The sequence below is a fragment of the Epinephelus moara genome, chromosome 1, assembly GCF_006386435.1.
Source record: "Epinephelus moara isolate mb chromosome 1, YSFRI_EMoa_1.0, whole genome shotgun sequence".
NCBI classification, from domain to species: domain Eukaryota; kingdom Metazoa; phylum Chordata; class Actinopteri; order Perciformes; family Serranidae; genus Epinephelus; species Epinephelus moara.
In genome coordinates, this window is record NC_065506.1 from 22,171,602 (window position 1) to 22,189,890 (window position 18,289).

General features: G+C 39.3%; 1 protein-coding gene across 1 annotated transcript in view; it reads right to left on the minus strand.

The window, feature by feature from the left end:
• Positions 1–18,289, minus strand: part of LOC126393459 (CUB and sushi domain-containing protein 1-like) — a 316,678-nt gene that overhangs the window by 188,119 nt on the left and 110,270 nt on the right. The window contains exons 8-9 of the mRNA XM_050049648.1: positions 15,784–15,905; positions 713–816 (exon numbers count right to left, since the gene is read on the minus strand). Coding sequence (XP_049905605.1) covers positions 713–816; positions 15,784–15,905 — 226 coding nt within the window. The remainder of the gene's footprint in view (positions 1–712; positions 817–15,783; positions 15,906–18,289) is intronic.

Genomic DNA, 18,289 nt, shown 5'->3' on the forward strand with positions numbered 1-18,289 from the left:
AACCAATTTCCCACGAATCTACAAGCCAAGGTCCTTAAGTTCTAACTTGTGATGTCATAGGGTATAAAGTGTGGAGCTGCTCCACAGAAAATGAATTTGGAAAGGGTTAGGCTTACACTGAGAGCACCCAGGGGAATCTTCTGACTATATGGGTACATTTTGTTTCAGAACTGAGAACACAACAATAAAATAAAGCCCATTTGGGTATGAAAAAGACAACAAACAAACTGCGGGTCCATAAAATCAGACTCCCATTCATCGTCTGTGGAGCAGCTCCAGACTTTATAGCTTATGACATCACAAGTTTGAGACTTTCTTCTCTGGTGTCTGGCTTTTAAAGAGAGAAGCTCATGTTCACAAATATTAACTGAACTCTCTTAGGCCATGGTAATAACATAGCTGAATTCTAAATTTAGCTGGTGTTCCCCTTTGATTATTCACTAATTTAAAATGACATATTAATGGACTTTTCTATATTTGTGTACACTGTCAAAAAGTCCATTTTGCTTTTGTAACCCATGTAGTTGACTGTACGACAAATCCAGCAAAACATTGTAAGTGATGAAATCCAATACATACAATGTATATCTCCACAATACTGTAGCAACCATTTTGCTTCAATTGTTCCTCTGATTGCCAGCATTAACTTGTTCTATGCTGCTGCATGTCAATAGTGCTATATTATAGGCCAGAACACGTAAGTGGTGCTTACACATAGAGTACTCTCCGAGTGTCTCCTATCTTGCCTCCATCCCCCACAGTTAGTGTGTCGTATCCTCTTTCCAGGTCAAACTCTTCAAATGAAAGCTTTATCACCTAGAAAAACAAGCAAACGTAGAAAAGTTATAAACACAGAGGACGTGGAAAAGTGAGAACACAGACAAAAGCAAAAAGAAAGACAGGCAACCAGTGAGAAAATTATCATTAATTAATGCCAGGATGGTCTTGTGCTCTTCCACCATTACAACTTCCAGCAGTAGAAACTAATGATTATATTGATGGGGGAATGTGAAAGTCTGGTATTGACATGGGGATTCTGTTTCACAAACAACTGCCCCTTGAGCAATAAAAGTGCCTTACGATGTTAGGAGCTGCATGTTAATACTAATAAATTAATCATAGCATTTTGTAAACAAAACAAATCATTTTTGAAAAGATTGGCAGCCTCTGCTAACCTCATGACCTCACGACTCCTGTAATTAAATCTGACTTCATGATATGAAATCAGATTTAATTACAGCAAAGAGGAAAATCATTTTAGAGCAGAAGCAGGCTTCTATTATCACCGTCCAAACAGTCCTAAAATTTGTTCACTTTTACCTTCATGAGTGCTGCAAAAATATACCCTCTGGAGGTACCATATTTTATAGCACTTTAATAGATTGTAAGATGTGCATTTGAAAAACCAACATAAAAAATCTGTTGAGAACTGATGAGACTGATAGCGTCATCAAAGCAAACCATTCTGGAGGACCCCTGGTATGCCAAAATGTGAAATGAATCATACAGTGGGGAAATCACAAAAGTTATCCTGTTTATTCAACGTAAAAAGAAAATGATTGGTTGAAAGAGCAAAACAGTTGATGAAGGAGGATGAAGACGTGTTTTCCTTGTAGCGAGAGGCAACAAATGTGGGTGGAAATATTCTGTTCTAAAAATGTGTGAGTACTAATGATAAAACCAGAATGAGAGAGAGAAAGAGAGTCAACCAACCAGTGTTCTTGGATGTGACCATCATCTTATTTAATTAAAGCTGCTATGCCAAAGGTATAACAATTAATTTGACAGTGACATATTGGTATTTCAAAAATAATCCATCTTTAATGAATGGGAGCTGAGAGAAAGAACAAAACTCCGAAAGTGAAAGCACCCTTTCTTTTATTTGGCAGCATCCTCCTTAACATTAAAAGTTACACCAATCACTTCTGGGAGCTTCACACGCTGCACCCTGATAACACACCATTCTGCTGTTGAACACTGAGAAATTGGATGTTTAATGCCTTACTCCCAGGCATGTTGGTGCCTGTAGTTGCATGCATACAGCACTGGATCATCAATCTACTGTGCGCTCTAAAATGCTGTAATGCTGGTATTCTATTATTTGCTGCTTGTCCATTATTTATCAGCTGTAGATCATTTCCCTGGCAGAATGGGAGATGGCAGATATCCGCTGTGTTCAGAGAACCTTTAAGAGAAAGGAGCTGCTCTCAATCAGCGATCGTCTGGTGTATTAGAAGACTAATATGAACCATGAACATGTAATGTTGTGGATGAGAATCCATCACTTGGGAAATCACACTACAGTGTAGAAAAACCTAACCCCAGGTGATTAGGGTGTAAAAACCATTTCAACGCAGCGGAATCATCTATGCATATCTGAGCCTTTGGCCGTGCTTTGTCAAAATAAAAAATGGCGAGCAAATAATGTAAAAGGATATGGAACCATCTGAGGGATTAACTGCCATCATGACAGAAATGGCAAAGAAGCCTCAGATAACTGTATAAATCTGTATTCATACACGTTTGAACGCATCCATGCATGCACACGCAATCAGTGTGAACTGATATGCAAAAAGGCTAATATTTAAAAGAAAAAGAAATGTTTATTTTTGACACAAGCGACTTACATTCAAGATGCAGCTCAATAAATATGAGACTCATTTTGCTATCTTATTATCCACTGAATGTTGCCGCCTCTGGCAATGTTTAGTTTTACCAAAATGGCTAGAGATAATGGGAGAAAGATGCAAAACAGCACTGTGAGGTATTAACTCCTGGCTAACAGCAAATCACAGAGGGCAATAATAAACCATTGTTCTTTATTTGCTAATATGTTTTTGTGTATTTCCCCTCTGTCTGAAGGTTCACAAGAACACATGGGTTTCTGAAGATTATTTTTAAAGATACATCATCGTCACTGTCAAAATCTTTGGATGTTTCTTTAATTCTTTTAATCCATAAACAATAGTGCTGATAACTTCAAAACCCCATATATTAAGGAAGGTAAAAAAAAACAAAAAACAAAAAAAAAAAAACATTCTTGGTTGTCAAACATCAGTCAAAGTATTAGTTTGATGGCTGTTTCAACAGACAATTAAAGACTGCCAATCAGTTGTCACAAATGCACAGGGACACACATTCACATTCTTTTTTTTTTTGCTACAGTATACACATTTTGTTAGGACATTACATGTCCTGTGCTTTCTTTTCCTGAAAAATCAGTTCCCAAAAGGGACAAATATACATATTTTATAAAGCTGTACTGCTAATGTCAGTATGTAGGCTAGTTAGCTACTTAGCTAGTCAGTTGTAGCACATTAAAAAGCTAAAAGAAAAAACAATGGCAAACATTTACTTTGATCAGTTCAAGTGGCTCGTATTCTTCAATCAAGGGCGCAAATTTCTTTTAAACATAAGAGGAGACACATGAAAAGGTGGTTGTTGTGTCCTCCCCCAGGACATTTCGAACGCCAAACGCTTAATTCCCTGTATTTTATGCACCAATTTGTTCCTTTTCTGCATCAGTGTAAGGCACCCCCCATGTGTTCAGCACCACTGCTATCACAAAACTGTCCATCCTCAGCTTGTAAGATGCAGTCACCAGCACACATTTATCTTTCTCAAGTTTCATCACTGTAGCCCTGCTGGCTTAGCTGTCAATCAAAGACACACACACCTAGAGGCTTGGAGACTCAAGGTTCATTACTTTTTTTCCCCTTCCTTTCAATCATAAAAAAATTATTGACAATCCATGTGAAATTTTAACTGCAAAAGGGATGGCTATTTGTTATTTTCAACGGGCTTTCAATCTAGGCACGTGAAACATAATCAAACCAAGAGCAGTAACAGATCAGGTGTTGTTGCTGGCTGTGTGTGTGTGTCGGAGAAGCGAAGGTTGTTGTTAAGATTGTACAGCAGCAGCAGCAGCAGCAGCAGCTTGTGGTCATAAAGAAAGGGAGTGAAGCGGAACACAGTCAGACACAGACTATCTGTGCATCCACGCATGCTTTTGTACGTGCGAGTGTGTGAGTGTATAGGAGGTGGTTTTCTCAGGTATATCTGTCTTAACAGCTGAGGCAGAATGATGTGAAGGCACGCATGTTTCATTTTATGTGTGAGCAGTATGGCTGAGTTTCTGTGTCTACATGTTTCTGTCCTTATTGATGTTTGTTCATATCTGTGTGTCCAGACAGTCAAGGCAGTTTGCATAGTAACATAAGACTTAAGGGGAGGAACTGAAGCGTTATCACACTATGGTCATTAGCAAGAAGCTCAGTGCTGTTCAATAGATCCAAATAGGCCCATTTAGAAAGACATTAAGAGCAGCCTGCAACCCCAAACTACATTAGATTAGCTTCTTTACTTTCTGAAGCAAAGAAAGAAACTAAGAGGGAAAGGAAAAGAGCAACCGAAAGAAGAAAGACAGAAAGTGTTGTCTAGTCCTTAACAAATTCTCAACTGAAACAGTGTTGACTGTAAACACAAGATTTGCCTTCAGTTTGATGACTACAGCTGTGTGTACTTTCTTTTGATTCCATCACATTACTGAGTTCCTGCAGTACTTTCCAGTACTTCAAGCGAGAGTTTATCATGTTCAAAATTGGGCCATACAGAAAAAAAGCAGTGTTTCTGTTTAAAGGTGGATGCTCTTTGAAGGGATAAGTGAAGCGTTATCACTTTGAGGTCATTAGCAAGCAGCTGAGCAGCTAAGAGCAGCTCAATAGGCCATTTAAAAATTGTTAAGACCACTGAGCAATCCAAACCTACAGTGAAATGCATTCAGTCAGTCAGCCCGTAAAGTTGTAGTGCCATGAATTTTAGGGTCTCCTCAGGGCAGGATCACAGCCGGGGAGAAACGGAGAGTAATCTTTCTCCTACTCGGATACTAAATTCTCAGAGGATATGTGTGTGCCGCTCAAGTCAAATAATTGCAGACATACTTTTGCTGGGCAGAATTCAGAAAACAGAACCTTATAAACATTGCATGCAGTGCACACTGTACCCATTCAGTTAATCTACAGCAGGACAACAATGGGTTGCATGCTTACCCTGAGATACCCCCTCTATCGCCCCAGAAAAAAATCTTGAAGCTGAAAAACCACACTGTGCCTGGTGATCTTGCCCTCACTGTTGTGACCTTACGTCAGAGTAGTGCAAGAGAACACACAGCCGTAATTGGGTGGACTACTTCTTGAATTCCCTCGCCGAGCTGAGGCTGCAGCAGTGCTGAGTCACTGCTGAGCAGAAACAGGGGGAGAAATTATCACCTAAATATAGATCTATCTATCTATCTATCTATCTATCTATCTATCTATCTATCTATCTATCTATCTATCTATCCATCTATCCATCCATCTATCCATCCATCCATGAATCAAGCTTTAAAAACAAAAACGGATGAATATCATTTCTACTTCACTGCAGCCTCAGCTACAGACAGGGTGGTAAGGGTTCAACATCCTGCTCAAGGGCACTCCAGCAGGTCACATGTTCCTCTATATGGTTATTTACACCTGGGTCCTCTGGTCAGAGGGCAGCCTCCCTGCCATACTTAATATGCTGTTGTTCAGCCTTGGCTTCCCCTTAAAAATAAGATTTGATTTGGGCCCTGTTAAAATGTCAACACTCTGCACACGTCTAATGAATTACATTCAGTCAGCCATTTCAACTACAGAATAAGCTGAGGTGACCCCTGCCAAGGATAGTGCACATGGGTATAGGTTTCATTTCAATCTTGGCGGCAGTAACGCCAGCCTCCTTATTACTATGGCACCCAACAAAACTACAACAAACAGCTTGTTTTCCTCACATCACACAGTGATTTTAATGGAACACAAAACAGCCAATATTTTCACTCTGGATTTGATCAACCTCTCAACTGACCCACTGTAAATGTAGCAATTATTGCAGGACTGAAATTTCTCTTGAATAATGTTGAGGCATTACTAGGTGCAGCTTTTGAAGACATGACAGAATGCAGTGTTTGTACACTATTTTCCAACAAAGCAGCACATTTACAAATTGAGTCTCTTGAATCAGAAGCTGGTAGTTGTGGTGTACAGCAAGTATGTATGTGTGGAGGAGGAATGCAGTTCATTCATCAGGCAGGCCCAAACATCTGAGCATAGAAGTGAAATCAAAAAGGGAAAATACAATATTTAATAGCTAGACTGCATGTGTTTACAAGGTGGCAACCCCAGCTGACATGAAAGTTAATGTAATTTAAATAGTACAGTACCCAGAACTTGCACAACATGACATCAGTTAACCACACACCACTGATGATCATGAACCTGGATGCTCACTGAGGATGCAGACTGACAAGAGCGGAAATAATATGTTTTTTCTCTTGATTAAACCCTTATGTCATAGTTTTGCCACTTCCTGCTCACATTGATAGTGTCATAGTCATGGCCACACCTAATAATACCACAGTTTCAGTGATACACAGGATCGTCACAGGGGTGGGCTCAGGGTTGAACTCTATTCTGCTGCAGGCCCGATGGGACTTAGGCTTAAGTGAGGTGAATTTTTACATAAATATTGTGCCCACTGAAGCTTTAATGCATTTCTACTACCCTGAGTCAAAAATAAACTGTCGAGAAAAAAGATTAAACTATGTACTGAGGTGACCCCTTGTCAGAAGTAGTGCAAAGAGAGAACAGGCTGTCCTGAAAGCAGAGTGTACGAGAATTCCCTTGCTGAGATTGTGCAGCTATGTTGAGTCATTGGTTAGCTGCCACAATGGCAGTTTGGGGCCTTTTTTCCAATAGATTACTTTTAGCCTTTCACCCAAATAAACAAGTAGAGAATAACACGGAACCCTGCTTGAGGACACCATCCGAAGCACACCGTTCATGCCTGGGAAAGTTATTTTCAAAAATGTAATCAGTTACAGAAACTGCCTGTGATCAATGATTTATCAGGTGACTCTTATTATCAAATTTATTTTTTTACAATAACTCTAGTTTTAACTTCTTAGGAGCATTTCATTGAAAATCTAATCAGAATTTTAAAAGCACTTTCGCTGCTCATTGCAGCTCAAGAGAGCGTTATAAATCATCTTTACACTGCGCTGCATCCTGCAACTACAGTGAATTTTACGATGGATACACACTGTGCAGCTGGGCAATGAGGAACAAACACAGCATGAGGGTGCATACCAAACCACTGCTTGTGGATTCTCATCCAAACAATTCATTTAGATCAGCAGTGTAGAGCCTCTTCAGCACAGTTACCCAGCACAAAGAGGTAACTGCTGTAGCAGAATGTGCATAGAGGTCCAAGTCCAGTGCCACAGCCTTGCAGTCCACTAGGCAAGAGTAGTAGTAGTTTGGCTAGTAGGGTCAACTCATTAAATGACTGACTGTGTTTTCTTCAGGAACAGGGTAAATAAATTGAGGTGTGAATTTGCTGCTGTCGGTGTGTAACAGCCTTAAGCATTCATTCACTGCTTTTCTTTATATGTTTATTGTTTTTCAGGGTCCCAAGGGCCAGGGTCCTTCCCGCTTTGCACTGACCAGAGGGCAGAGAGCGACTTAGACAGATGGCCAGGCGTTCACAGGGCTAACATAGATATACAATCACCCATTAACAGTCCACCTGACCTGCATGTCTTTGGACTGTGTGAGGAAAAGCAAGGAAGGACGAATGACTGATCTCTTTAAGATCCGGCCTTAAGAGACTAATTTTCTCACAGGTGATGTGTGTAACAAGGTCATTACGTCTGCACTATTATATAAAATGCTTTCATTACACAGTAGAGGGTGGAGTATTTGTGATGATTACTGCATCTTGGGTTTATCTGTCAATGCTTTTTAGCCTGGCTCCTGTGTATTACTGTTACATGCTCTGACAAGTGAGTTTCCGTGTGGGACAAATAAAGTACCAGTCAATTTAAAAATAGACTGGCGAGGATGCTAGCCTGTTGGCTGTATCTAGAAAGTACCCAGATGTGCCATGTTTATGTGTTGCAGTCGTGCCCTGAGGTGACCTCTGTTTTAAGTGGTAAGAAAGCAAATGGCTGCTGTCTGGTAAAATAACTCCCTTATCGAGGTGTTACAGCACCTTTGAGTGCTGTTGACCTGTTGGCTGGACAGTTTAGGAAAATAAACTGCATACTATGTTTGAGCAACAGCTGTGTGACAGCTCTGTGGAAATTGCATTATAAAGTGTTCTGCAAGACAGCAGAAAACTACCTGACAACAGCAGACTGCAGGTTGAGAAAATTCTTTTGACAATACTGGATTGTAGCAGATGCTGTGTTTAATCATGTTTTACATTACAGCTCTAAAATAAGCTTTAATCAATATATTACCACCATTAGAGGAGGCCAATGTACAAAACTGGAAAGTGTGACCTTGGGACATTCATGCATTCATTTAGCAGGGGTGTAGGGTTCAGGGATGAGAGCCAAAGACAGAGCTAATACAGTGAATTATGGTCAGTCAGACTGCCAAATTACAGTCAAAAGCCAGAATAGCGAAAAGCCTTGAATTGAGATAATGTGCTAATTAGGCGGCTACTGGTGAATGTCTTTCCATTACCACGGACACTGATGGTTATTTACTCTGCACTTTACTGATGCATTTTGCTCAGTCTATGTGATCAATGTCCTCGCTGAGCTGTGGCCTGCATGTTGTATAATTTGTAGTGATTCAGAAATTACACAGTATTTTTCTGTAGCAGCAATGAAGCCCTACCACCACAACACAATAATGTACGGTATGAGAATGAATATACAGAGGGTAGCAGCCAGTCTTTTATTTCTGTAGCCTCGGCTATCGGTTGTATCTGTTACAGTGTGCAACATGTAAAGAATTGTGCTCTGACAAGAAATTGCTGGAATCTCCAAACATGGCACATAGCTAAGAATTGGTCCATGTAGGCAACAACACTCAGATCATCACATAGGTTGTAAAGGACTCAAGGGTAGTTCACCTTACTGTATTCTGAAGAAAAAATGAAATGAAAGTTAAAATTATGACCAAAACTGTTGTAACAACTCATTACAGTTCATTGACTGACCTCCCAGTTAAGCTTAACCTACTGTAGTAATGTGCACATTGTCCTGTCCAATCTAACTAAGTGGAAGGAGTCCCCGTCTGTCTGTCTGCCCCTCCTTTGATTTTCTCGACATTCATTTATCCGATCAACTTCACATTTGAGGGGTGTATTGAGGGACCCATGGAAGTGCAGTGTGGAGTGTGAGCTCTTGAGATCTACAGGACTTACGTATTAGTAGTGTTATATGCACACTGTGTAGTGTATTGAGAGGGGACGCACCAATGAATGGCATGCTGGGTACAACTCATTCTCCGTTGCTTGCCATAGTTCATTCAAGAACAGATGAAGGGAGTCTGGCGATGCTACATCTTAACACACTTGAACATTTCAAGGATCAGTGATAAAACTTTTGAAACAAACAGTGTTGTCCCCTGAAATAACCTGGCTTTATCTTCAGTAAGGCAGTAATGTTTGTGTGATCTTTAGCACCCAAATGACATGTATACTCAAGCATTGCTAGGGGACGCATCTATGTCATGGCAGATGTTTGGCTGAGGACCTGAGGAGGCGCGGTGTTGAGTGTGAGGTTGTTTGGATGAGTGGTTCTCGAGAAAGATGCAAGCGGCGATACTGAAAGCCAAGCAATCTGCCTGTTTTGAACAGACATTTTAAAGCGGCACTGCACTAGTGAGGGATAATGAGCAACACTCCTGATACAGTATACTCATAGTTTTATCTCCATATAAGGGGGATACTAATCTGGCAAAACTGTTGGCTTATTAACAACATGTTCATCTGTCTGCTTGTAAGTGTTGCCCTATTGGACCTATTTATAATGATATTGCAGCGATCAACAAAAAAAAAAAAAAGTCCAATCATTGGAACAAAAGGCCAGAGCCACAGAAATAAACCATAGTCTTCCTTTAACTTCAGCTCACTGATACCAAACTTAAGCTAAAAAATTGTTTTCAGTCTCATACCATGCTGATAATGCACTGAACATTGGGTATTATGTCTTCATCCTGTAACACCGTCAGCAATTAAGCCATTTGTGCTGCAAAACAATGTACTGTTATAGAATGAAACTGGACTTTAACATGTTCTGGCTAAGGCCCTCATTGGTCTTTACTGGCCTCAGCTTCTGTATCAAGTTAAATTTAACAGAATTTGAATGAACGTCACAGAGCGTGTCCTGCCAACACTAAAGTGATGATGATGACCCATGCATGAAAATGACCCATCCAACATCCAATACCACGATAACACAAATGCACACACACACAAACACACACTAATATGTACTGGTTGGGAAAAAGACAGCGGTGATTAGAGGCCTAATGGGCATGTGTGACGATGCGTTTAAGGGTGTATGTGTGTGAGCAGTCAGGCATGGTTCAGACTTGAACAAAATAATTATCTGTTTCATACTGATGAATCAAATGATGGGCACACACAAACACACACTCACACACATACACGCACACACTGCAAAGTCCTTTTTTCAGTTGTGCACCCAAGTATTTCCTCACTACTACCTGAAAGTTGACAGTTTACCCCACAGTGCAACATGTTTTCACAACCTCTGGCACTTAGCGATTAAGTTGGCAGACAAAAAACACACAGTCAATATCAATAAAATCACACACAACCAGATGCCTGTTCACAAACTTATACAAATAACAACACAGACACACACACACACACAAACAGAGGCACACTCACAGCATTTTGCCGACAGGCTGTCAGACCATTACAAACTACATTGATTGTGCTGCTTTTATTCAGAACTTAACAGAATGACAACAGACACACAACCAGACAGCATTACTTATTGGCTATTGAAACGTGCAGGTAAACCTACACAAAGATGGAACAAAAGGACACGCGCCCTTCGATAAAAACATTTGTCTCTGTCTCAATTTTATATAACATGTTATTGATGAAAGAAGTCATCTAGAATAATAGTCAGTCAGAGGCCCAGCGAGGGAGAGGTGGTATAAAAAAGAGGAGGAGAGGAGACAAAGAGTCTGAGAAAAAAGAAAGGTCTACAGAAAGATGACTGTTATTCATCTTAATTCATGCTTATTTACTCTGTTTAAATATCTTGTTCTCTCCCTGAATCTCTCTGCGCTCTCTCCCTTACCGACCACAAAAAGCACATATAAACATCGTTTTATTTCTGAGGAACTTACACTTAGGATTCTAAACGGTATGTTTAATCATCCGTCTCGTTCCCCGTATACACAAATTAAATCATGATTAAAGATCAATGCTCAAGTGGGAATACATATGTCTTTTACTTAAGAAAGATAAGCTTGTAAAGGAGGTTAACAGAGAAACAAGTTAAGGGCCCTTAAGTAAGGTGTCCATACAAAGAGATGATTGCTGATAAAGAACCTGCTGATAATACTAAGGAGACTTCAAAGCTCAACAGCTGAGGCTCAGCCGAGGCCACTGAGGTGAAAATACTGGTAAAGAAATTTGAATATTGAGGAATATTCCTGAACAGTAAATAGAGCTTCTATTGAAAATGTTATTGTCCACTAAAGAACTTTATTGTTAATGTTTATTTTTACCTTTAAAAATGCCTTGATTAAATTTGTGATGGAAGATCGATATGTCTGCAACTGCATGAATGACATCATAACATCTTATCATAAACAGTGAAACTGAGCAAAAGGGTTAAACTGCTCAAAGTGGAAAAAAAATGAATCTGATGCTGCCTCACATTTTAAAGAAAGTCAATAGGATCAGTGCAAAGCTTGTTTTTGCACTTGTAATGCAAGCACATACATAGCCATGACATAGCCTAGACCCACTCATGTTAAAACTGGAAATGTGTGCATATTAATATTAAAATAAAACCAATTTCAAGAAATAGATGAGTCACTAAGTAAAAATAAATGAGTAAAAATCTACAAAGAAACAAAAAACAAAAATCAATATCAGCACTGTTTATTCAAATAATCCAATTAGCAAGGCTTTGACAAATCTATATTTTATTGTACATTGCTTTACTAAGCCTCCATAAACATAATAACTTTCAATAATAACATTATTATCATCCAGGTAAATGTTTTTGGTTGCTGTCTTCTCAAAGAGAGAGTGAGTTCAAGTTCAAGAGAGAACAAGCTGTCATGTGCAGGTGCTATACTTGAAGTGCACTCAGCCCTCGCACAACTCACTGCAATTGTTATCCTACTAAGTGCCACATGGTTTACAGCACACTATCACCTGCACCAGGGATCGCCAATGTCAATACACACTGAACTTCAAACAACCTTATTATTTTTCCTCAAAAAAATGTCATAAATGTATATTCGTAAAGACACATCGGAAAACCTCTCTGTGATCTGCCTGGTGGTGTATGGATTAAACCCAATTTTGGATTGAGTAAAGGAAATTAATATCAGCTGATATATCAGATATAACAATATCAGTGTAGTTTGGAAATTCTGTATTGATCTTGCAATATCAAAAGTCCCCTTCAACTCAAAAAAATGTGTTTGTCATGTGTTTATGTCCCCTAAAATCTCTGACCTGGACTGTACTGATTTGTATCTGTGCAAAGTTTGTCCCTAGAGGATTTTTCATATTACTCTACTGATGGTGTGATGTCTGTGCACTTCCCTAAAAGTGAGATTCTAACATACCCACGCAAGTTAGATTAGGTATGTCACTAATAGGAAAGCCAATCGCTGTTAGCCAGAAAAAATCAAAGCTAATGTTCACTTTGTTTAAATTTTCTCTGTAAGGCTACGTGCCACCCTGAAGCAACTAAATTAACTTTCTACAGTAAAGAGAGACTGACATTAGGTCAGCACCATGGTCAGACTCAGTCTCCCTTTTTCATTGAGATCAGAAGCTTCGATTTGCATTGTTTTGCCTTGTTCATAAAAGTTAACATTGTGAATATATTCAGCTTCTTGAAGCTATAATGCCTGACGCACACAAACTTTCTAATAACCACTGCAATACCCAGCTAAGCGGAACCAGCATCGCCATGTTCTTTTTTGTGAAGCTTGTCCAACCTAGCAACAGTAACTAAGGAGGGCAGGACTTGGGATCGGTCCATTGTTTAACATATGAGTATAGTATATTGTCTACAGTGACACTGATGTGAATGGATTGGACTTAACTTTACTGTCATTTATTTTTTCAATCTATTCTATTCTTTTCTATTCTACTCTACTCCAGTCTAGTCTAGTCTATAACTGTCTTTATCCTCTTGTTTGCCTCTGTCCTTGTCTCCCTCTCTCTGTGTATGTAGATAGTGACATTCTGCAAATGCCAGCAGCTGTAGTAGCTGATAATCTGTCATTATAGCACATTCTTAAAGTGCTCTCAAACCTCAAGCATTTTAAACACACACACACAAACACACACACACACACACACACACACACACACACACACACACGACACAAGGATGACTTTTCATCTGTCACCTGACACCAAGCACGATCACCAGTAATTCATTTTACCTATGGCTGTTATTTCTTGTAAGACACTTAAAATAAGAACAGGAGACAATGGCTGCAAAGATGATGTCACTTCCAAAGAAATGTCTTAAGATGCAGACCAGTCACACCTGCCAGAGGCGGGTTTGAAAAAAATCTCTAAGTGCAAACCTCTCTCAAAATACAAAGACATTAGACTCCCACAGACAGGTATATGAGATAAATATACAAAGGCATACAGTAACACTTGAGTGCCATAGCAATAGGGTATTTTGCCACGTCTCTCCCTCAAGGTCAAAGAGACACAAAGGTGAGAACAAAAAGCACATTTCTCTGTCTCTCCCCTTTATTTTCCCCTCTCTCTACTCAATTATACCTCACCATTTCTCCATATACTCCCTCAGAGGCTCAGGGGTGAGTAGACTCCATTTCCATCCATCTTTAGAGAAAATTCAATGCCACATGTCAAGTACCTGCTTGGACATTCAGTCTTTTTTTTTTTCCTTTTCTCTCTTCCTGGCGCTCGCTTTTTAATAGTGAAGTAGCTTGCTGAACATTCAGCCCAATTTCTGTCCTCTGTACTTTCCCTCTCTCCTTTTCTCTCCAGTTTTCAATGAGCTCAGTGCCATCTTGCTCTCTTTTTGCTCTTCTCTCTCTCACCATCTTCAAACTTAACATTTTAGACAAATCAAAGTGAAAGGAGGAAAGAAGATGACAGAAGGGAAAAAGTAGACGAGGAGAGAGCAGAGCAGAGCAGATGAGGCAGAGAGAGGTGAGGACAGAGAAGTAGAGAATACAGAACAGAGATGTTAGGGAAGAATTGAGAGGCGAGCAGAGGGAGAGAGTGGAGAGCAGAGAGTACAGGAGCTGGGGAAGGGGAGAAGAAGTGAAGACAGGGTATGTGATGACACATGAAGAGAAGATAATACCACAAAAGAATCTGCGGAGAGAGAGAGACTTGAGATGTTGTACCACAGGTATATGAATTATTCATCTCTACACAACAATGGCTCAACAACAAAGTTGCCTTCACAAAATTGGGGAGGTGTGGTGACCATGAGCTCGCAATGGAAACAGAATTCAGTCACCAAGCAGGAAAACAAAAGGAAAGCCTAAAACAACAGCCCCTCGACGTTCTTTACACACGTTCTTGACCACATAAGAGATTATTTGTGTATGTTGTGTCATAGTTTCTAGTCTTGCTTATAACTTTTAACAACAAGTCATGCTCTGTTTTTGCCCCTCATGTACCTCCCCACTACATTTTTAATCTCTAGTTAGCACAGAAAGGCTCTTTATGCAATATGATTTTTCAGCAACAGTCATTGAGTTACACACATTAAAAACAGAGATTTCTGACTGATGAAAACAAATAAAGAAAAAAATCTCCAATAAATAACATTCTTAATATCCATCTTGTTGGCAAAGATCTTCAAAGATCGTCGTTGAAAGTCGTTTTTTTTTTGTTTTGCTAGTCAGTGTGCTGTGCAGTGTACTTCTGGGGAGGTTTTGGCCCCAAGATTTTGCTGCAGAGTGAGTGCTCTTTACTTTCATGCTACTCTTTGGTACAGTCAGCTGTGGACATGATGCAGCGGCACAGTGGCAGAGAGATTTTCTATTGTAAGGCTTTGAAATAACATTATCTCCTCTTATCTGCTTGGAAGCGGTGAATTTACAGCTCACATGAAGTTAATACGACACAGTTACAGTCTCTGGCTTTTGTTTGATATCTTGTGTCGGCAAAGAATGTTGTTGCACATTTCCGATCCGTTGTTAGCACCGTTAGCTTTTTGACTGTATTACACAAATGCGAATATCACACTGAATGTCCAACTGAAGCCTGTTCAAACTTTCAAATTTTATATGGCAGAAAAAAAGTTATCGTCGAATATTCACATTTGGCCAAATCTGATTCGACCGAGTTGGGTACTGCCTTAAACACAGATAAGATAATTGGCAGTCTGTTGTAGTCTCCTCATCAACTTCATCACCTTCTTAGCCATCTTAAATGACAACCGCTTTGAGCTTTTGACAGCCATAAAGCAACACTGGATAAGGAAATTAAACATTTTGACAACACAGACTGGTCAATATGTGACATAAATGACAAACTCAGTACTCTTGGAAGAGCAGTGCTTACTTAGACAAAAAGCTTTGTGTGAAGATCTCTACATTAGACAACATAATATGATGGTAAACTGAAGTAAATTCAAGGTATAGAATGTTTATTTTTTCCCACGTGAGATTATAATAACTTTATTTTGATGGAGATGCCTGGTGAAATAAAGCGGGATTAAAATAATGAAAATGAGCTCACCTTCCCAGAGTCCATTGCAGTGATGACCCACACACAGTGTGCGTTGTTCTCATACTGAACAGGGTAGTTAGGAGAAGTTATGACACCTTTGGGCCCCCTTAGATTGCTGCCACAGGTACGAGCTACAGGGGAAGAAAGCAAAAGAGAGAGACAGAACGACACAGAGTTTTAAAAAAGATTCATGGGGTAATCAAAATTATGCTTGCAGATTGCAAATGGCCTCTTACCTTTAAAAAGAAAGGACAGAGAGAGGGTGTGGCAGAGGAGGAGGAAATAGTGTTCAATGTAACCAAAAGCAAGACAGTGATTTGTGGACACTAAACTTGGGCAGTCTGTTGGACCTACATGCAGTTATCTCATTGTCAGTGGCAAACAAATCTAAAATTATCACTGCAACCCTTAGAAAATCAAAAAAGTCCTGCAATGAAATCAATCACACTCCCTTTCCACGTCTTCCTTTCCCAGGTATTTTCCACAAACACCAACTGCTAGCAAACTAATTTCTTACTCATTATACTTCTACTTAGCCAATGTGCTATTTAAGTCTAATTAATTACAACAGTTTTAGTTCTGATAAACTCACTGAGTTATTCTTAATCTTTACTACTCTTTTTATGGATCATCAGTAAAACACTGATTTCATTAGTCATTCATATGAATCACTCAAAGATAAAACACTTCTCTCTAAGAGTGGGTAATCACAATTTATTAAGTGAGTCTTAATTACCAAATGTGTTTTTTTTAATCATTAGATTCATGTTTCCATAATTGTGTTCATCATCAATCTCACTTATGAAATTAAAACAATAATCAAAATGGAATAAATTCAAATTTTAACTTCATTATCTAAAAAATGAACATGTATGAATTTGCAGCAGCCTCCATTCCAAATTTCAGCCTCCTAGGGCAATAAACTACGGCTGTCAAAGGGTTAGGGAAATCTTTGTGGACTCACAAACCAACTGACCACCAAAGCAAGATAGAGCAGCTGGACCGGCCAAAAACATTTAGGTAAATGCTGCACCTTGTAAAAAAGTATGCACACAAAATGTAGGGTTAATATGGTGAGTTAAAACATACAATCTGTCCTGACCTTATGACTAAACAATAACACCAAGACTACAAAAATAGTGTCTGTCATAAAAGGTAACTCTCCATTATCTATTTACGAAAAGAGGGGTTCAAATGGCAATAGTGTGACAAAGTAAGATTTAAAGGGGAACTTCTTCCATCTTCCAAATTTGTATATGGGTATAAAAAAGAAAACAAACATCCTGTGTGTCCACAAAATCACAGTCCCATTCATTGTCTATGGAGTGGCTCCAGACTTATATACTCAGTGACTTGAGAAGTTTGAGATTGTCCTCTCTGGTTTCTGACTTTGAGAGTATTGCTCATGTTCACAAATATTGGTTGAACTTTCCTTGGCCACAGAAAGAACATATTGGAACTCTTAATTTAGGTGGTGGTTCCCTTTAAAGCACCACATGCTGTATGTTCATGCTGCAGAGGACAGGGGAGAATAATCATATTATTCTAGGAAGTGAATCCAATTGTACCAAAAGGGCGTATCATGAGCTCCGCAAGTCTACTGTCCACATGAGTGCTGCCTTTCGGAAGCCTTTTACATTGGATACAAACATAAAAATGCATAACTTGGTATGAGTACAAAACCCAGAGCCCTGTGAAATGGAAAAAAAAGTACTTTGGGCTGTGGTCTGAAGACTTTTTCTTCTATCCCCTGTCCATCATAGATGCATTTCTGTGTTGGAAAAAAGTCAAAGGCTTTAGAACAACAATGTTCTCTGACAAAGATGATGACGAGGTGAATGGTATCAGCAACCACCTTTGAGGGGTTAATCATAATCAACTATTGCATGGCCATATTTTGGCCATTAGGTTGGGCTTAGCCTAGCAAACACTGTCTCAACATGTTAGACAACTTCTGGAAGGTCACAATGACCCCCAAAAATAAAGGGCAGCAAATTCAAAATAAGCACAAACCAGAATGTCAAATGTCAAAATCGCCTAAAAAACTGGAGGCTTCTCTCTGAAAGAAATAATACACAACACATTACTCAATATTTGTATAATGAAAACCCAGGGGAGGTGGAATGTTGTTGTTTTTTATGACTTAAGTTTATTGAGTTTCGAAATATCAACAACACCAAACCACCTCAGAAGAAAAAAAAACAGCTCCTCGAACAACACCAGGCATAAAAGGTAAGGACTGACTAATACTAATAGATGAAATAGAAGCTAATAAACCATAATGATAAAACCAATACACTGGGGTAAATAAAAAATAACAGTATTAACATGACATGTAAGCAAACTTGTCAGAGTCCAACCATACCACTGTTAAATGTCCATTCACAGTCCATAACAGGTAAGTGTCAAAACTGTCCATGTAATAATGTTCATATAAATATTGCTGGGATGCTGTTTTGATGGCAAAGGGTGATCATACTTCTTTTGAGGGACTGTTTCTATTATTTTGCCCACT